Source organism: Perissodus microlepis, chromosome 11, assembly GCF_051167445.1.
Source record: "Perissodus microlepis isolate ML-2025 ecotype Zambia chromosome 11, ASM5116744v1, whole genome shotgun sequence".
Classification (NCBI taxonomy): domain Eukaryota; kingdom Metazoa; phylum Chordata; class Actinopteri; order Cichliformes; family Cichlidae; genus Perissodus; species Perissodus microlepis.
In genome coordinates this window covers 10,983,606-11,005,211 of record NC_140471.1, presented here as the reverse complement: position 1 = coordinate 11,005,211, position 21,606 = coordinate 10,983,606, and the positions used below count along the sequence as shown (strand labels likewise).

The 21,606-nt window shown below is 38.1% G+C and overlaps 1 protein-coding gene across 1 annotated transcript; it reads left to right on the top strand.

Annotated features, from left to right (window-relative positions):
• Positions 1-580: 580 nt before the first annotated feature.
• LOC146377293 (lysophosphatidylcholine acyltransferase 1) lies at positions 581-19,608 on the top strand. The gene is made up of 14 exons (XM_084943862.1): positions 581-1,051; positions 5,319-5,458; positions 6,537-6,751; positions 11,176-11,288; positions 11,416-11,476; positions 11,635-11,693; positions 13,040-13,074; positions 13,483-13,537; positions 13,654-13,736; positions 14,295-14,420; positions 14,784-14,937; positions 15,349-15,447; positions 15,808-15,949; positions 16,154-19,608. The coding sequence occupies exons 1-14, from the start codon at positions 929-931 to the stop codon at positions 16,375-16,377; spliced, it is 1,629 nt and encodes a 542-aa protein (XP_084799988.1). The 5' UTR covers positions 581-928; the 3' UTR covers positions 16,378-19,608.
• Positions 19,609-21,606: the final 1,998 nt, after the last annotated feature.

Here is a 21,606-nt window from a genome sequence, read left to right as displayed (position 1 = left end):
TATGGTTTTTCCTATAATACCTGGTGGGCCGGTCTCTAGTCAAAATGCCCGGGCCGATTTTTTGTCCCAGTCCAGCCCTGGCTCCCACCCTGGGGTTTCAACATGTTCAGCCTGCTACAGGTGCGCTACAGGTGCATCAACACAAAAACCCACAGACTCAAAAACAGTTTCTTCCCCAAAGCCATAACCACCCTGAACTCGCACATGCACCGATAACACAGCCGCCCCCCACAGCCGCTGCAGAACTGTGCCCCCCCGCCCCCCAGCATGTTTGCACTGAGTAGGAGATGCTCTGTATCTCATTGTACAACTGTATAGTGACAATAAAGGCATTCTATTCTATTCTATTATATTATATAAATTTTAACCCACAAGCACACCGTATTTAGGTGTGCTTGTGTTATAAATATTCATTTTTTAAAAAGTGAAACTAAATTAATAAATATCCTCCCAAATACAAATAAACAAACAAAACGTAGAGCAAATTGATCAAATTATTAAAATTACGACATTTTTGTTAAATGTGAACGCAGCATCACACCATGCTGGGCACAGGGGATCGACATGGGTAAGAAAGATTGTCTTGCGCATGCGTGATGCATGACGAGTGGAACAGCGGCTCCGTTAGCATCCAAAGCTAGCGGACTGGTTTGATTGGGGAGCACGGTGTGGAGGAAGGACTCCTGCGATATCGGCGACTTCAGACATCCCCAGCTAATCCTCGAGCCAGTCATCATCCCTCCATGCTGTCCAAGAAAGGGAGATAGCGTTAATAGCCCTGCACTGCCAGCTCAATTAGCCACTGTCCAAGACAGATAAGGGACGCTACGTTTTGCGTGAAGAGCCTTCCTTTCAAGCAGAATCAGTTTTCTGACTGAAGTATTAAGAAATACAGCTGCAGCCACGACTAATATTACCTCTATAAAAAATGAGGTTGCCGAGTAACAGACAATGTGTGATGGAAGGAGATGGAAAGAAAATGGATCAAGCTCCACCGGTCAGAAACCCTTTTGTGCACGTCTTGAAATTCACCCCACTGGAAAAAGCAAAGGTAATTTTGTGTATGTGTTTGCACGCATTTTTAACCTATTCTTGCATTCATGCAGTTTTAGCTGCCCGTGGAACACTATCACTTTAGTGCGACACAGAGTCATACTGGCAGTTATTTAACTGATTCCCTTGATTGCATGCATTCAGTTGAGCTAGTATTAGCTAGTCAGCTAACATTAGCTACATACATGTTGCTTTTTCTCCGCTATCTTGTCGGTTCTACTGCCTTACTTGAGTCCCCATTGAAAGCGCTGGGGGTCTTTAAAAAAATCGCCTTAACTGTAAAAAGAATGTCCCATTTTACACATGACTACCTGATGTAAAGCTTGTAAATCACTCTGTCTCTCTAATAGGAGAACGAAAGTCAGTTATTTGAGCATGGCTGCCTGTCCAAGAGGGGCCTAGCTTGTTGCTGTTTAATTGTTACTCCGGCTATTAGAAAGGTTTTTTGGTGGGTTTCACTATATTGGATGACAACATTTGTGTACGTCGTTTATTTAAACATGCTTCTCTTCTTTTTTGCTCTGGCTTCGTTGGTTATCGCGGTTCAATTAACACGTGAGGATTTGGAGAAGGGGGGTTGTAAACCGGCAGACACGTTTTTTCCAACCCTCCTCCTGTCTACAAATAAAATTGATTTCCCCACAGCTCTTAATGTTCAAACAATTTGCCTTTCTCGTTGAAGATGGAGCAAAACTTTATAGCAGCTATTCGTGACTGCTGCTGCACGTAATCAGATTTTGGAGCTTTCGGGCTTCTCTGCAAAAGGAGTTAATTGGAGAGCAAGTCAGGTTTGCAGCCACTAGGCTTACACTGATCAGTTTCACTTTAAAGTCATGAAACTGTTTAAGTGAGAAGTACAGACATCATTCAGCGGAAATTTGAACCCTGCACAGATTTACCTCCTTCCGTATTGTCTTGTCCACTTTTGCGACGTGTTGCATTAGGCACAGATAATGAGAACCTGCAGTCATCATCTGTAAGCTTGAGTATTAGACTGTCATGTTCTTAAAAACTGGGACTGCTTGCGAATTAAAGACACACATGGGCCCTTTGTAGTTAACCTCATATGATCTCTCGAAATAGCTGACACAGAGATGTGTGTGCATCTGTGCGTTCATTCTAAACAATTACTTGCAATTGACTGCTTATTCTTAGCATAGATAATGTAATATGTGCTGTGTTAGTAAACAATGTGGAATTGCAGCACAGCTATGTGTTAGGTATTTTCAGTAACACAGCACAGTGGAATGGGAAGGCCAGAGTTTATGAATGAGGCAGCTCTGCCATTCTGTAATAGAGTATGGTGTTACAGATACACATAGTGACTAGGGGAAGGTCAAGCACATCTCTTTATTTGTTGCTTTTTTCCCCCATAGAGACTGGAGGGAGAATTGAGAATGTGTGGTAGATAGGTGGATCAAAACCAAGAGAATAGGCTTACATTTATTAGCCGTTCCTCAAGACTAAAACAAAAGTGTGGTTTCTCCAGCAAGTTTAATATATAAACAAAAGGGGAAGAAATAAAAACTTGTTCATGAGACTTTGAGTCTAACAACTGGACAACTGATAAGTGACACTCAAAGAGGCTACAGAGAGCATCGTGCTCAGGTCTTGCTTTCACATCCAAATGATCAACCCACAGAGTCTGTTTTCACTTCAGAGAGCAAGGGAACTGCAGTATGTTCTGTTTATTGTAAAACCGGACATTGTCACAGTCTTTCTAGTGAAACACACAAACTGAAGAAGTTTTTGTGTAGCATTGGTGTTTCACAAATGCGAAAGACTGCCTCAGTTGTATGGTGATAATTTAATTAAGTAATGGACAATAATAGCAGGATCAGAGGAGTTGCTGTCAAACCATAAAGCTTTAACTTTATATAGTTTTGCAGGCTAACGGCTTGGGAACTGATAGGCTGTTAATGAATTGAGAATTATTCTGCTTTTGCATATTTTTAAAAGGAATAAATTCTTTTCACTGCTTTGCTGATGCTCGAAGTGGATTTCTATAAAAAGAGGCAATCGTAATAAGGTAGATAATTCTTACTAATGGGGCAAATGACTGATGTGGCTAAATCTTGGATCAACCTTAGAGGCTTTGTAATTCAATACTTACCCATTCAATCCACATAAAGTTGCTCATGCAATGTCTGTAAACTTTAGTCAAGTTAATTGACTGAGAGCTGATCAGTAGGGTGACTTTATGGCAATATTTTGTGATGTTCTTGATTAGATTGTGGTCAGCCAATATTCTATTCCAAAGAACTATTCCTGAGAAGCTTCAAAAGCTGGTGAGGTGTTACAATGCATTCTGCTAATCTTAGGAGTCTGATTTTGACAAGCCTAACCTAAAGGCCCAAATCTGTCTTTGTGTAGTGAAAGTGGAAACATTTACAGCTTCTCATAATTGTACAAAACCACACCATTAAATAATATTTCCTACATGAATGCCAGAACATGGGGTTCGCCAGCAAAATGCTGTCCCGTATATGATAATCGCTGTGATTCACTACTCGATGAGCGATGATATTGTGGTAACTTTTTAGTATAATTAGAAGTTTTATGTGGTCTGACATCAAGAGTGGGCACATCAGTTGTGTATCGTGCTTTGGAAAACAATACCTCCTGCCCCTTCATAACTAAATGGCCTTCAGCATTTGCTCTATAGTATCCAGCATCTACATCCACACTGAATAATAGTATGAGGGGTATGATCCTGCTCATGTAAAAGTTGTAGTTTATAAATGTTGAACATGAAATGACACAGAAAAGATTGCAGACTGCAGGTCTGATAGAGCATAGATTGATTGGCAGAGCACTGCGTACTGTATTAGTGTTGGCATTAGCATTGTGAGGAACCATCACTGTTCTCTAAACTAAATCTCAGCTTCATTTTTTTTTTGTTTGAAAGTCCACTCCCAGAAGCACTGTCTTTTTCTTATACTTTTGTTTGTATATATTTACAAATCAAGTGAACATTAAGGGTTTTCTTTCTTTTCTTTTCTTTTTTCTAACTCATCAGCGCTAAAACGAGAGGGAGTGGTTAAACAAAAACCCTCTGGGCATATGCAATTTGCTTGGATTTTTATTTGTCAATGCTGCTAATTCAGAGAAGTGTTTTACTATTAATTTTTTGGCATCTCCTTAAACACAGGCTAAAATCACTCTATTGTTTTTGTATTTTTGCTGATATTTAAAAATGGAAGAAAAAAAACCCCAAATGCACAAAAAAATCATCTTTGAGGTTAGTGTGGAACTGCGTGTATAGCTGATGTTTAACACAGAGCTCACTTTCTAACTTAGCCTTCTGTTACATATGTATGATTATGTGGTTTAACAGTGTACATTGTTTTCAGCCTCTTGGGACTTTAATTAGGACAGAAAAAAGATTCATATAGTCTGTTAGATAACATTTTTATATTTGATTACATTATAAGCCCTAAAATCAAGTTTTTTAGTACATTGCTATACCTCTTAAATTCCAAAGAGTCCCTTTACTAGCATTGCCTGTTGACATTCATGTATTCCTGTGCTTTGAATTAATCTTTCAACAGTGCACAGGTTAAGACATTCTTAACAACAGGAACCCCCAGCCCCCTTTTTTGAGAATGTGTTTGGCATTTTAAAATGCAGTTTAAACTGAATTTGCTGTTAGATAAGAACTCTCTCCTGATAAGGTAGGCCACTTAGACTTGATATTTAACAGCAGCGCTTGCTATCAGGACAAATATTGACAAAAGATAAGGTGTGCTATCAGGGTCATGAATAGCTTTTAAATAAACAGTCATAACTGAATCTTTAGAGTGAGGTGCAAGGATTATCAGAGCCTCTAAGAATGCACAACTTGGTATATAACATGTCAGCTTTAAAGGATATTGCGTATGAGTATAGGAAGTAAACCCATAAGACAAATTTGTATTGCGTAGTCTTAAATTATAGGAGCTATGTTTAGAGGCCATGCTACAAACTCGCTGCCATTTATACTGTGTAGGACACGCATATTAGGCACCAGTTTGTGTATGTTGCTTATTTTACAAACACACACAGTCATTTTACTTGTTTGAACTGCAGCCTGAGACCATTGTTGTTCGACCATTAAAGCTCCAGTTTGGCAACCTGAACAGCTATGAAGTTGCTGACATACCCATCCTGCAAGAGATCACTTCAGTCATGGATTCATTCTGTAGGCTGAAGTCGTCCTTTTACAAATAAGAACTGTAGCAGTATAGAAAATAACTGATCTTTTTGTTTTTTTCTCTATTTCACAGATTGCGTTAATGACAGTCACGCTATTCCCCATCCGTCTACTCATAGCTGCATTCATGATGTTGCTGGCCTGGCCTTTTGCCTTCATTGCCTCAGTGGGGCGCTCCGAGACCACCGTTGAACCCCAGTGCCTCTGGAGAAGGTGGGTGTTTTTTAAGGTATAGCTTTCAATAATTAAAAAAAAAAAACAACTGGTAGAACTGACTCAAAGTTCAGTAATTAAGCTGGAGTGGCTCCATAGTGTAATAATTTGCACATTGGCCTAAGAAATAAAAGATCCCTGGTTTCCCTTTGGAGTTGTGGGCATCCAAACATGGAGCTATGGCGACCCCTCTTGAATGAGGGAGTGTAGAATGCAGTGTCTAGTACCGTTAAACGAATGTGCATTGTTATGGTAGATTTGTGATGTGCTTCCCTTGCATTACTCATTTTATGTTTTCGAAGGAACTGCACAATGAAATTTGTCAAAGTATGTGACTTCCTATGTTTGTTGAGTTTGTACGATAGCATCCATGTTCAAACATGTTTTTGCCAATCCAGCACCGTCTTTCTATAATTTAGTTGTGGAGGTGGTGCCCACTTCCTCCTGACAGTAGCCAGTATGAATTGAGGAATTTATTGATTTTTAAGACAAGAATCATGAGCATCGTTAATATCAAGTTTAGTTTGGCTGCTGACAGCAGGCCCTGCAGGGTTAAAGCACACAGTTCTCCAGCTAGTCTTTGCTGTCTTACTCACTTTATGATGATACCAACCAAGCACTTTTTGTTGAATTTAAAGCTCTGATGTACTTAAAGTGCTGTGTGTCAAATAGGAATTTTGTGATACTTCTGGTAAAAGGTGTTTTTAGTGAAACTTACATTATAGATAGTTTCTTGATTGGCCTTGACTGGAAAGATGACGGATATAATTCTGTCTTAAGTTGTGAGATCTCACCGGTAATGTTAGTGAAGAAACAGCATGAGAAGTAATACATTTGAAGAACTAGACCCCACACTGTGCATTACAGGTGGTTATGGTGTCAGTTCCCTTCTGGTCACCACTTATTGACAGTGTTTATTTTCCATAGCAACTTACAACACTAATCCTGTGTCCCTTATGACTCTATTGTGAAGATTGGTACTGCTGTCTTAATAAACTATGCTATATCATTTAAAGTGTTTTCTTTTATTTGCAAGAAGTGAAAAGTGCTTCTCACACATGGATGATCTTGTTTCCAGACTGGTGGACATCATTCTGAGAATAATCATGCGAGTCATGTGGTTTGCGGGAGGGTTCCATTGGATGACTGTGAAAGGGCGAAGGGCATTGCCTACAGAAGCACCTATCCTTACCCTGGCACCACACTCTTCTTACTTTGATGCCATCCCAGTCACCATGACAATGTCCTCAATTGTCATGAAGGCTGAGAGCAAGGATATACCTCTCTGGGGAAGTAAGTAACCCCACCACCACACACACGAACATGCAGGCACACACACAAAAAAAATCTCATTGCTCATGACAGTGAGTTACTAGATGCATTTCAGCAGCACGTGAGGGAAAGATGATATTTGTGGTATGTGGCTTGTACAAAGGGGAAGATTATCAGTACAGCATCAGTAAGACAGTTCCCATGACTTTGCTGCCGTTGCTGTCAACAGGGGATTGCCCACTCTGATTTGCATTTAATTTTGATAAGTTAAAAGCAAGTGTAGCTTGGTTTTTGTTCAGCCTAGTGTAGCTTGGTATAGCAGTGCTATACCTCAAAAAAAGACAAAGAAAATACAGATGCTATGCTGTAATGAAAGCAGATATTATACTCCAGAACAATACGTTTGAGTTTTCAACTGTGACTAAACAAGGTAATTTTGTTAAAAAGAAAAAAAAGTCAAACTTGAATGCTCAGTGTTACACTGTACTCACAACATTCTTTAACCCACAAACATGTCAAAAGGAGCCAAGTCAAAATATACGTGTCTGGATAAAAGACACTCAGATTAATGATTTTTTTTAAATTTTATTCATAGCCAGACATAGATCCCACAAAGCCAAATGCTTATTTAGCTAGCCGTGTGGCCTTGTCTTTGCACAACTCAGAGTAACATACAGAGGTCAGGCAGGACTTGCTTAGACGCACTCAGTACAATAATATAAGTCAGATCCTATCAACTAGGCTGCAAGTTCAACAGTCTTCTCAATTGCCAGTTCAGTCACTGGTTCTTATGTCCCCGTAAGCAGAACATGCTGTGAAGGTGTTTATGTGTTATTTTTGCCTTCCTTTCTCCTCCTGCTCTGCCTGCTGAGTCAGTAATTAGCCACATTGTTAGCTCCAGGCTGAGTGAAGCTCGGCCAAGTTAAAGCAGCTTTACTTGTGTTGCAGGATTACGACCATATTTCAGCATATTTGTTTATTGGCAAATTGTCTGTTTAAACAATATGCAGTCAGCTATTATGATTTGGATTAGCTGGGCTAAAGTGTAAAAAATGCAAATGAATGCATTTGAAATTGTAAAAATATATTGAATTTTATGCTGTTATTCTATTGTTTCTACTATCTCAATATTGGCTTTCCCTAAAATGTTAAAGGGCCTCTAATGTTCTTTTGGGTTGACAAGTCCTTTTGGACTTGCAGTAGGAACCAAGCACAAGGGCATGGCCACGTGGAATCCAGAATAAGCATTAAGACCTGATCAGCCAGAATGACGTGTGCAGAGCGACTTGTAGGGTTCTTGCGAGAGATGTAATCCCTTCCTGTCAGCAGGCAGCTCACAGTTGAAATCATTTCTTCTTCTTCTTGTCATGGTCTCACCTTCTTCTTTCTTCATTTTGTTCCCTTACTACTCTCAAACTTTTCTCTTTCTCTTGACTTTCTGTATGAGCAAAGAGAGGCTTTTTTTTTTGTCTCTGTAAAACAAAAGATGCTTCTGCTCTACAAAGTCTTTAACCCTAGTCTTTGTCTACTCAGTTTCCTGTTTGTCATTGCACATGTCCCTTTGCACGTCTACTAGTGCACAGATTGCACATATATTGGACGAATATTTAAATTTGTTCTTTCAGTTATTATGCACCAACAATAATTTCACTGCATTAAGCAAGAGTACTTTTTTGGCTGTGAAATGAGCAGTTTTGTTGTTACGGCACAAAGAGCGCTGTAGATGCAGTAGAGAAGGTCAGAAGGAGCTGCATTGTGTCTTTGTGGACCTGGAGAAAGCATATGATAAGGTGCCAAGAGAGGAACTGTAGTAGTATATGAGGATGGTGCAGAAAGTGTATGAGGACAGCAAAACAGTGGTGAGGTGTGTAGTAGACGTGGCAGACGGGTTCAAAGTGGGGGTGGAATTACATCGGGGATCGGCTCTGAGCCCCTTTTTGTTTGCAGTTATGATGGACAGGTTGACAGATGTCATCAGATAGGAGTCTTCATGGACTATGGTGTTCACAGGTGACATTGTGATCTATAGTGAGTTGAGGAGAGCAGGTGGTAAAGAGCCTGGAGAGAAGAGGAATGAAATTGAGTGAATGAGAGGGAGATAGGTGTAACAGTGAAGCTATGAGGGTAGATAAATTTACACTCCAGGGGTTAACCAGCCAAAGCAATAGACGGTGCTCTATAGATGTGAAGAAGAGAGTGCAGGCAAGGTGGAGTGGGTGGCAACAAGTGTTAATGTTCTCATTACACCTTACATTTTAGTGATAGGGCTTAGAAAAACAAACAAATAAATAAATGGTCTAGCATTACATTGGACAGTTGCTCTGTAGCTGATAATATGCACACAGTTAACTGGTTCAGCACTGTTGTTGTAGATTGTGTCAGTATGTAAAGGTTAAAGTTTCAGTTTCAAATGCAGGTGATTATCATCAACCAAGCCAGCAGCAGTGGACTGACAAAAGCTCCAGGGTGTAACTACTGCCAGCACAAAAACTGTATCACTGTCAACAAAATAAAAAGAATCATATCATATAGACGGACATAACAAATAGTCATACAGCCACCATTACCCCTGTTGTCCCTGGTTATTTTTCACAGATCGATAGTTGCGCTGACCATTACTGTTTTGTTGTGCTCTAAATTGACATTGCAGCCGGAGGTGTTTCAAATCAGTTATCCCATCATCTGATGATGGTCTCATGGTCATGAAAACAAACTGAAAGGGCTGATTAGAGGGCTGTAAGTTATGTCCTGTGTGTTTTAGTGCCACCTTCTGCCTGCTCAGAGTTCCTACAATGGAAACGTGGCTTATATTTAAACATTAGATGAATCAGAATCAGAATACTTTATTAATCCCAGGGGAAACAGTTGCTCAAGGCAGTAAGAAAATTAACTAGTTAAAAAACAATATATTACAAATAGAGGTGGGAATCACCATACATCCCACGATACGATATTATCACTATACTTAACGCACGATACGATATTATTGCAAGTTTTTTAAAATACTTTGCGATATTCAGATTCTGTACATAAAGGTAAACTTTATCAATATTAATTTTATCTAATATCAAAGTCTCACACTCAGTCTTTCTCTCATTTCAGTCAGTTTTATTGTTGACAAACTGAACGGTTTGTATTACAGTCTAGTCCAACTTAACTGAATGCAACCATCTGGTACAATTATAGCTATTCTGAACTATGCAATTTATGAAAACTATGCAGCCCATTCAGCAACTGAAGAATTTGAAAGTAAATTAAATCAAAATATAATTTTACATTAAATAAAAAAGTTTTAAACTTAATTAAAATAAAATGTCTTAAATTAAAATCAGTAAACTGTCATGTTTATTTCTGCCAAAAAAAAAGTTAAACACATTTGGACAGTGAAGGATTCTTGCTCAGAAAAAGGATCAACATGCTCTGAAGTCAGAGCATGTTCCAGTCCACAAAAACTTTTTTTTGTAACAAAATGTCGATTTCTGCTGTCCCTGTATCGATACATTATTAGCAAACAAAATATCACGATACTACACAGTATCGATTTTTTCCCCCCACCCCTAATTACAAAATGGTTCTTATAAATACAAATAGCTCTAATATATAGATATCCCAATATATCAAACAAAATTGAATATGGATAAAGTTTTAATTGAGGTCCCTCTCTTATCATACTTATTTTGTTATTGTCTCTGTACAGTATGTGCAGATCTTAAAGGCATGCAACTACTGCATTGTGTATTTGTGCTTTAGATGGAGGAACTGTACATAAAGATGACCACAGGCAGCAATGATTTCTTGTGTCATTCAGTGGTGGATTTGGGTAATCTCAGTCTGTCACCGACTGTGCTCCCGTGACTGGCCAGCACGTCACTGAGTGGGTGGGGGTTATTGTACAGAATTGGTTTCCTAATCTGTCATCAAAAGGGGAAGTTGACATCAAATGGAACACGACTGTGTGACAGTTTTTGTTCCTTAATAGCTGTGTTCCTTGTAATTGTGTATCTCCTTCCGTATATTTATGAGTTATACTCACTGAATAAAGTACGCCATTAATTTTTTTTGCAGCAAAAGGAAATGCAAGTACAATGTAAGATATATTTAACAATGATTTAATCCTGCAAACCTTTTGTGGATCTTACAGATTTTCATAAAATTATGCGTTTTTGCTTGAAATGTATCTAATCCCAGTCATTATTGGATACTGTTTTTCCTTTGTTGTGTTAAAAACTTTAGACTTTTGATTGAGTTTTGTGCTAGCAAAAGATTATATCTCTGCCCAATTAAATTATTCTGTGTAGTGAAGCATTTGTGCTTTTGATGTTTGACAGTTCTACATTTACGATTATGATATTTATTGCGGAAATAGAAGTATTTGTTGTTTGCAGCAATGGCTTCTCAAGTAATTTCTATCTGAATTTTCTCCACTGTCTTCCTTCTGCTTCAAGCTTTGATTAAGTACATCAGGCCGGTGTTCGTTTCCCGGTCAGACCAGGACTCCAGGAAGAAGACTGTGGAGGAGATCAAACGCAGAGCCCGCTCTGGAGGAGAATGGCCTCAGGTAAGTTAGTGAAGTTATGCAAGAGTCATCATGTTGCACCTATTAAATGCATGAATGCCATGATCTGTTTTTACCAGACATTGCAGTAAACATCAACCACTAACTAGTTTCCCTCTCATACATACAGATCATGATTTTTCCAGAGGGAACGTGCACCAATAGATCCTGCCTAATCACCTTTAAGCCTGGTAAGTACCCATGTTTTTTTGTTTTGTTTTCTTTTTTTAAAGTGTGTAATTGCTATTCTAATTTTTTTCTTAGACCAGCATGTTTCCTTCACAAATATAACAAATGAAAACTAGTCTCCTGTCTTGTTTTTGTTGTTGTTGTTTTTAAATCCTCGTAGGGGCCTTCATCCCAGCTGTACCAGTGCAGCCTGTGGTCATTCGTTACCCTAATAAACTGGTAAGTAAATTGGCAAAAAAGTTGTTTTTTCCCCCTAAGCCTTTTTGTCATTAGGTGATAGATTAGAAATAGGAGCTGTGAAATGTAGAAAAAAAACAAAACAAATCTAGAATCGTGTCCTGTGGCCTTAATTCATTTTATTCGGAAAAGCACTCATCCCCCTTTTTGTTCCTCAAACCAATTGACTGGTTAACCATGATGCTTTTGTTATGGAATTTTCAAATACCTTAAATGTTTTGTTGATTGATGCCAGTTTGTTTTGCCATTTTTTTTTTCCTCATGATGGCACTATTGGCTTTACTTTTATGATGCCGAAATTCACGCACAATGATAATAACTGTGCAGTAGTGCAGTGATGCACAGCAAGGCTACACAGCACCATTTTCTTAGAGTTCTGCTGATATCACAGCAAATTATCTTACTATGACTGCAGAATTTAGTCATTCAAAAGCATAACAGCTTTCTGAGACATAATTTTACATATGAAAATTATGTCTGATGAAAATGAAGTCGGTGTCCACAGCTAGAGGAAAGAAAGGGGGTGGGTTCCACAGCTTTAAAGAGTTAAAAGCGATTCCAGAAGAACTTCGTTTTTCAGCCATATGAAATCACTCTAGCTGAGCAAAAACTCTAGTGATGCCCATTTTGCCCATCTGTATTCAACCGCAAAGCATTAGAACAAAGTACAGAAGCCAATTTTTAATAACTTCTAGCTAGTCTGTGTGAATATTAATTCCTGGGCTGCCTCATTTGGATTTAATAGGTGTCATGTGAGAACAGTAGACTTTTTAATATAATGGTAATAAAAAATAATAATAATTCAGTCTGCCATGAAGCATAATGGATTTTGAATTTTATTGACACACATTATCTTACAGTGTTTACATTTAAGGGGTTAAACATAGCATTTCCATTTTTTGGAGCAACCTTATTTTCAAAATTTAAAAGGCTAAAGAATCATTAGCACAATGAATCTCTTAGCTTTGGAAACCTAAGCACGTATCCAGGTGACGTCTAAAGCTAATAAATGTTTTCGCTCTGAGTAAATGCATCAAAACTGTAACATATTGAAACCTTTATGAAATGCTTTTTGGGGGTGTCTGAAAAATGTTTGTCCAAACTGAATTTTAATGTGCTAGAGTTGAGTGTTTTATTGCACACTTAACTTACCATAAACTAATTACACTGTAATCATTTTTAAACTGATTGAAAATAAGCTGCCTGTGAGAAAGAAAGCTGGAGCAAAGTTATCACTTGAACCAAGAAATAAAAAATAAGTGTTTGAGAGACTAATAATTTGTCTCTTCTTCATGTGGTTTATTTATTTATTTATTTCTTTTTAACAGGACTCAATCACATGGACATGGCAAGGCCCAGGAGCGTAAGTACAGAATTTCACACAGTTTCTTAATTTAACACTTTGTGCATTCTTTACATACTGTAACTAACATTGTTTTAAGTCAAAATCAGACATAAATAAATCAAGAACTAAACTCAAAATGACAAATATGGAAATTGCCTAGTATTTACACACAATCTCACATGACTTGATAATTTGACAGTGTTTTAATTAATTAATTTATTCTCGCACGTTACCTTAAGCTTTCCCAGCTGGAACTTAAATATTAAAGGGTTTGAAAATTTGTGCATTAAGAAAATTAAATAAACAACAAGAAAAATGTAAGAGGTTTTCAGTTGACGCGTTGTCTGTGCAGGGCTCTCCTTTTTTTTTTTTTTTTTTTTTTTGTTTGTAATTTTTTGTTGTTGTTGATGTCCTGTTATTATCCAGATTCCAAATTTTATGGCTGACACTCTGCCAGTTACACAATGAGTTTGTGATAGAGGTAAGTGTGCATTACTGTCAATACAGATAATTGCGTATCTACCCGTATAAAAAATATGACAGAGAGAGAGATGCTAATGATTTTAAAAAAGATATTTTTGGGGGGGCTTTCTACAGTTTCTTCCCATCTATACACCCTCAGAGGAGGAGAAGAAGAATCCTGCACTCTTCGCCATCAATGTGAGACGTATCATGGCTAAGTATGTTGAAATAATTGATCATATTATATACATTTCAACAATTTATGTACACAATTATGTACACAACACAAAGTTGACTGAGGTTATTCTATTATTCCAATTTTGCCTCTTCATTTAAAAACGGTGAATGCAGCATACGTATATAGTTCGTCTGTCTCTAGCTGTAAAGTTGTATTAATCCACATCTTTTAGATTTCCATTGTCATCTAATCATTAAATAAAGTATACACTGTTTAGAAACTTTGCATTTTTCTTTAGAAGAATAATAATTATATGTAAAATACAATCCTAAATGAATGTGAACCACCTAGTTATCATTGTCTTATGCTGTGTAAGGGCTATACTTGCCTACTAGATTCCTACATTTTGTGCATTATTGCTTTGAGCTACAAATGGGAAACTTCAGCTCTGCAGATTCATGGAGAAAACTTGGAACATTGTTCTCAACTTCAAAGTAGATGTATCAGATACTTTCTCTGCGTTATTGGCCTTAAGCAAAGTTCATATTGATTTGCACAAACTGATGTCCCATCATTATCTCTCCTGTGTGGTGCACAGAGCCCTGGGGGTACCCATCACAGATTATTCATTTGAAGACTGCCAGCTGGCCATGGCAGAAGGCCAGCTGAGGCTGCCAGTCGACACCTGTCTGCTGGAGTTTGCCAAGCTTGTCAGGAGACTGGGGTGAGTCATTCAAACTTTCCAAGGCAATAAACCTATCAAAGATGACTAAGTAAGGGGCACAAGGTTGAGGAAGGCAAAATATTCTCCAAACACTGCAGGGACTCTGCAGGGATTTAGCGTTTTGCCTATCAGAGAAGGAAAGAGTCGAAACAATGAAAAACATGTAGCTTGTTGGGGGAAAAATGCAAATGAGTAGAACGGAGCACATAAATATTATACAGTATAACTGTAAAGTCTAGAGTTGTCATAGCTTGCTCATTCTCAGGAGCACAAGTCTTCTCATTTTTTCCCCCTCTCTCCTTGCTTACACTGTTATTCTTGTTATTATTTAAAGTTACCCGTTTCTTCCTCTCGCTGTCCCAGATTGAAACCACAGAACTCCGAGAAGGTTTTGCAGGAGTATGGGAACAGAGCCAGGAAGCTTGAGGGGCAGAAGCTGGGACTGGAAGACTTTGCACACTTCCTTGATGTGCCAGTTTCAGATATGCTGCGAGACATGTTTGGTCTTTTTGACGAGGTAAAAACTGCAGCGACCTTTTACTGATAACCATGATTGCTCTGCAGTCTTTCACAGTGGTTACTGCTGCTACTTGAGTGCATTTTGTTTTATTATTTTCACGTTTAGTTTTTATTATGCAAATACAGAACAGCAGTTTTAGAAAAATGCACAACTGAAGCAATATTCATTATAGTTTGGGGCGTGATTGAAGTAGTCTGATGAGAAAGTGCTTCTAGAAAACTGGATTGTGTGCGCTTTCTTTAAACTAAACCCAGTGTGCATATTTGCATAATGGAACCTAAACAAGAAAAGATTTGTTGCTGCAATGTGTTTTTGACCTAAATGGCTATCGGCCAGATGCTTCTGTGAAACATAGCAGTCTTGCTCACAGTCTGATTTCATTTTTATTGTGGTCTCTTGTCTTTTCAGCATGACGATAACAGAATGGATATTAGAGAATATGTGATAGCCTTATCTGTTGTATGCAGGCCTGCCAAAACTCTGGAAACAATGAAATTGGCCTTTAAGGTAAGATTTATGCTTATCTGACCAACTGGCAGAATAGTTTTGTGCTTCATAAGCACCAGCATAACATTTGCTCCATTAACGCATCTTCTGGGTAGTACATTTATATTTGTCCCATATTTCAAAGCCTTTCAAAATGCTTGATGAAGTGTGCATTTAGGGTTTCACTGAAGCCGATCAGTTACTTTGGGTATCTATAAATCAGCTTGATGAAGTAAGGTGAGAAGAGCATAATAATCTTCTCTTCTTACTTGCTTGATATTTGAGTTGAGCAAGGACTGTCACCTTATATGCTGTTCAAGTGGCCCTAAAGCAAAGCCGAGGAGAATATGTTTTAATCTTATCATATTTCCTCTTCCCCAGATGTTTGAGGCAGAGGAGGATGGTGCCATCACAGAAAGCGAGTTAGCAGTTATACTTAAGACAGCTTTAGGCGTGAGTCACATCAGCGTGTCACATCTGTTTACCGCCATCGACGTGGACGACACAGGGAAGATCACATTTGGTAAGAAATTGAATAAAACAGCCATAAAAATATTTCACTGTATTCTTTTGAGCTACAATTAGTGATCAAAGTGAGTTTTTTTCCCCTCATGCATTGGATTAGATTTGACAACCAGGACACTTTATTTTAAGATGGCTTCAGTCTCTTGGCAGTTTTTCCTAATGCTGCCTTTGTGTCTGGCACCCCCATGTGGTCTTTTCGCAGACAAGTTCAGAAACTTTGTGGAGCACCACCAAGACTTTGCTGATGACTACCTGTACACAGAAAACACAGACCTCCACAGTGCTCCCTACAATGATCACCAAACCCAACCCAGCCTGTCGACACTGAAAGTGAAAGGAGCCACCACCAGCAAAACGGCTAATGGTATCTGTCCCGAATTCAGCGACCACGATGGCACAATAGATGGACTCAAGAAACACAACTAAAAGAGTTTAGAGAAATTGGATGGGGAAAGCAAACCCCTCTCCTGGTGAGAGGAGTGTTGTGTAAGGGGAGCTGTAAATTGCTGAATAAGAAGGGACTATCTTTCATTAATCACAAATACAAAAATCGAGTTTACCATAACCTTTTATTACCATTGTATCCGTGAAATTTATGAGATTTTCAGCCTCTAAAAAGTTTATTTTGTTACTTTTCTTTCCTCTTCCATAGTAAGATTTGTCAGAATGCCAAACAATGGCTGTTAGGGTTACAATACTTGAATACTTGAAGCGCAGGCACATATTAAAATTTCTAGGGCAAATTCTTTTCCCTCTAACAGAGTATGGACTGTCCTTTTGTTTGATTTTTTTTGATTATTTTTTAAATATATAAATGAGGGGAAACTGAACAAAATGAGCCCCCAGTCATCTGTATTTGGTTATCATTGATTTGTAACTTTTATCCATTTCCTCTCTTTATGATAGCTGCCTTTTGAGTAGAAAGTGCAGAAAGGATGGGCTCAAGTTAATTTAAGCAGGATTGAGGATTGTGTTGAAAAAGGAAGGCCTGAGGGTACCAGTGACAACTGTTGGACTACTTGAAGTATTTAGCTTCAATAGCCACATTTGAGGTTAACTAGGGTCTCTGCAAGTTTGTGGTCGTACTTGCTATGAGCCTGGTGTGTGTGTGGGTGTATTTGTACATAAATATAATATTTGATTTCGCTCAGGGTTCAGAGACAAAATTGAAAAACTTGTATGATGTCACAATTTTTGGCGTTCAATGGATCATATGCATGTACATTCCAGTTTGGTCATTTCTCACCCGCATAAGTTTTTTTTTTTTTTTTTTATGTTTTAAAAGAAATTACACTTGGACCAAAAATGCATTTGATGATTTCACGTCACCTTCTAGGTTTGTACTGTCCTTTTGAGCTAGTTGTGTAATGTTGAAAAGAGTGGAAAAACATCACTGTACGTGACCGCTGAAAGCACATTCAGTTAAGTAGCTTAGTTGGATATTTTAAAGGCAAAAGTGTATTTTCTGCATTACACTGTTAACCTTGTAGGACCATATTATTGTCAATTAACCTTCCCTAATAACTTCCAGGATGGAGTTTGCTCCTTAGTCATCTGTAACATTGTGCTTCATACACGCCAAGGCATGTTTTAGATCCAAACACCTTTGCATTTAGTGACATTTGAGGGACCAGTCTGTTTGAAATGTCCGCCTGTAATTTTACTTTTGGTACACCCCCCCCCTCCAGGGGATCTGATTTAGTCACTCAGTAAGGGGGTGAGGTTGTGATTTCAATTTTAATGACAGTGAAGAGATTTAATACACATTAAGTTTAAGGTTAAGTAGTTCCTCATTTAGTTCTTTGGTCAGATTTTTATTTTATTTTTATTTTATTTATTTTTTTTATTTTGGAAACAAATAAAATGAGGGATTTTGGGAGATTATTTTAAATCACATTCCCATCTCATCTGTGATCATTCATAGTGTATATGTATCCCATTATGGCTTTCAGTGAAGCAATATTTCACATCTCTTAAGCCTTCTCAAGATGTATGCTTTTGAAGAGTTCTTATATGCATTTTGAATATTCCAAATGCAGGACATTTTGTGAATTTTTGATATACGTATATGACTGATTTTTATTTTCACTGCCATGACAAAGATCTGTGATCTTCTCTGCAGATTTTATTGTTGATAAATGAGCCACATTTTATTTTTCTTTGTGTAATAATGCAGTTGTTTTTGTGCTGTATTCCTCCTACACTATGAAAGGTTTATTGCTATATTATTACTATTCGTGATGATAGCCTTGAATCTGTAGACTTTTTATGCGAAAATCAAGAATGTATAGACAATCTTGTCACAATTGGAAGCCACTCGGCACTGATCTCCAGTGGACATTTTCCTAAGGAATTAAGGTTTCAAAAGTTTTGTTTTCTGTCTTTTTCACCCCCCCCCCTCCTTGTTTTACTAATGTGTGATGTGTGCAGGTTGAACTAAGTAAAGTGTGAGTGTGTACATATGTCGAGCCCTGAGGTGAAGAACCGCCACATGACGGGCCACATCATACAGACACTCCAGACTGCACACATGTCATGACAATCTTTTGGTATTGTCTCCATACTTTGTCATTGAAGTTTTATCGATTTGTGCTTGCACTTTAGTAGCTTTTCCTTCTTAAATATTTCACATTGCTCTAAAGCATGTTGCATTTGTAGACAACAGTATTGTAGGTCATTTTAATGTGATTCTTTTTTTCTCATGTATTTGTTACAGTAAAGGGAGCACAGAGAAAAGTATAGATCACAAAGAAAGCTGCCCCCCCCCCCCTTCCCTTTTTAGCCCTACTTTTCTGCAACATCTCAGGATTGTGGAAATTTTGTAGCCTGAAATTGAATTTGTGAACTTCTGGGACTTGGCATCAGTGTAAAGATTTGAATGACTTAAACCTGTTTGCACCGTGAAATGGATAAGTATTAAATGTACTTCTTAGTGATGTGATTTTTCTAATGCATAGTTAACAGTTCACTCTGTATGTTTGAAACCATACTGTTTTTGTATATAAATGGGGAATCTTATTTTGAATTACGGCTGAAACAGGAAGTCAATATTTCAGCACCTGACAGAATGCGATTTATTGAGCCACAGTAACCCCTCCTGCAGTTTTATTTTAAATGGAAAGCTCCACTGGACGGTCAGAGGATGATGATGTACTATATGTATTCAAGTCAAAGATCTGCTTTTTATATAGTCAGTATTTATATTCAGAACAATTCTGCATTGGGGCTATATGAAAATACTATTTCAATTTCCTTTCATGACTTTTGTCTCCCTCCACTCACATATTTTCATTTCAGGTACCTCAGTAGAGGCAGTGTTTTTCCTGACTTTGTATCAGTCTGAGAAAATGTAAACCTATGAGAGAACTTGTATGCTATTACTGCCTGCTTAAACAGTTTATCCAACAGTGAGCCTAAGACGAAAGACTTGTGTACTCTGAAAGAGCGATATTAACTTTCTGATGGCTCACTGTATATGGACCATGAAACTGAACTACTTTTCTCCTGTAGCTTTACTTCAAACTTTTTTCTGAATAAGTTTTTGTTTTTATTTTGTTAATGCATTTTGATGATTGAGAGTTTTGAATTTGTTCAGGACTGCTATGATATAACTTGTTAATGTGACTCGCCGATGGAATTAAAGAAGCATCAACACTCCTCCTGTCTCTGTCACAGTGTTATTGGGTCATTCTGTAACAGGTTTTATTATGTGAGGTTGGGGTGCAATGACTTCTACATCAGTACAAGAAAGCCTTTGCAGTGAAAAAATTCTATTTGTAATTATGAATTTAGCTTTACTGTATAACGCATGTTAAAGATATTGAGAAAAGTGTAATTGCAGTATCAATTCTTAAATTGTTTTAATCTTCCATATATGCCTTACATCTATAACCATGAATTATAAGGTTGATAGAAACATAGTTAGGCCACATGTTCATACAGTCATCTAGTTTCTTGACCTGTTATTGCATAAATGCCTCCCTCTTGAGGAAACACAGAGAAAATGCAGTGTTTTTTTTGTTTTTTTTTGTTTTTTTTAAGTCAAGTCCAGTATGTTGAGCTGCGTAGTAGGCTGCATGACGGAGACTGGGGTAGGAGAAATCCATAATGGTACAATTTAAGTTAAATATCTAGCAAATTATGTGACTCACAATAAGTTGAGGTCATGTTTATGAAACGATTTGCACAAGTATATTCAGCCATTTAATTTCCTTCCAGCTCTGTTTTTTGTCAGACATACTTTGGTCACCTCTCTATAGACGTTAATCTCTGTTCTGTTCACCCAGTTCCACCACTTTGAGCCACAGTGAAATGTTTTGACATAAATTATGTGCATGTGACACACTATCCATGTACATAATGGGTTACATACAGACATTCAGAGTTCACAGGGGATGGATGCTAACAATACTGGTCGTCCCTTGACTTTTCCTTTAGTTACAGGAGTGTGTAATTCAATGAATTAAATTTATTTTCCATGCACTGTTGTTACTTAGGGGCCTCTATAGTGTGACCTCTAGTGTGTAGCAAAACTAAGCAATTCTGTAAAACATCCAGCAACAATATGCTACCATGCTTGCATAAACATTTAGTACAAAACCTCAGTGTGTATGTACTCCCTGAGCAATTACCATGGCTGAAGACTCTTCAGTCAGTTGAAACCATTTGCTCAATAACTGTATGTAAGACTTATTATTGTTACTTTGTGGTTACCAGAGGCTTTGTATGTAACTGAAAAGTGCTAATGGTATTTTCCCAATTAGAGAACACAAGTAAGTAAAAAAAACTGTTTCAAAAATAATTTATTATTGAATTAGACTTTCAGGAGTCCCCCCTGTGATGCTCAGGAGGTTAAATAGGTTAGTCTGTGGAGGGGAGGAATGTTCTTATTGTCTGAAATGAGTGCTTATGCTCATGACTCAATGGGTTAAGAATTTGTCCTCATTCCTTCTCCCGTGTTTCTTTTTTCCCTCCTTTCATGATCAAGCAGACGGCGCTCACAAGGAGAAAACGGGCTTGTGCGTCTACTAACCCTCTCAAATCATCATCTAGATGTAACTGCTTATTCAAAGGAGAAAACTCATTAGAACGAAAAGGAAAGTTTCAGGTTGTAGTAGTTACCAGCCAGTAATACTGTATAGTCTTCTCATTTTTTTTCCCTTTTGCATTGCCTTTCACTTCCTCCTCTGCCATTCTTTCCTCACCCTCGCCTATCTTCTGCTCCTGCTTGCTCCCCTCCTCCTCCTCGTGACCCTTCTCCTCTGGGTCTCAGCTGTTGCATTTATGAAAACAAGACACTCGATTATGTTCAACTCATCGTTGTCCAAGCTCTGTCGGAAACCTCATAATTCCAGCACGGCTTACATCGACCCAACAACTTCTGATACGAGGCTTGAAGGATGATTGCACTTTAAAGGTGTGTGCGTTGTGTATTGTGTCAGTTGAGCTGGGGTTGGTGGACAATTGATCACCACGATTGGCTTGCAAACAGCAAGTTGCCATTCTAAACATGAGTTATACGTCCGTCCAAGGGGAGCAGGCTGATTGGGTTATTCAATGCCCCGGTCCTGCTGTGGTTAAATCTGAAATGGAAGGGGTCTAAGTGTCAGTGCTGATTCTGTTTTGCCTGCTGAACATTACAGGTAATGACATTTT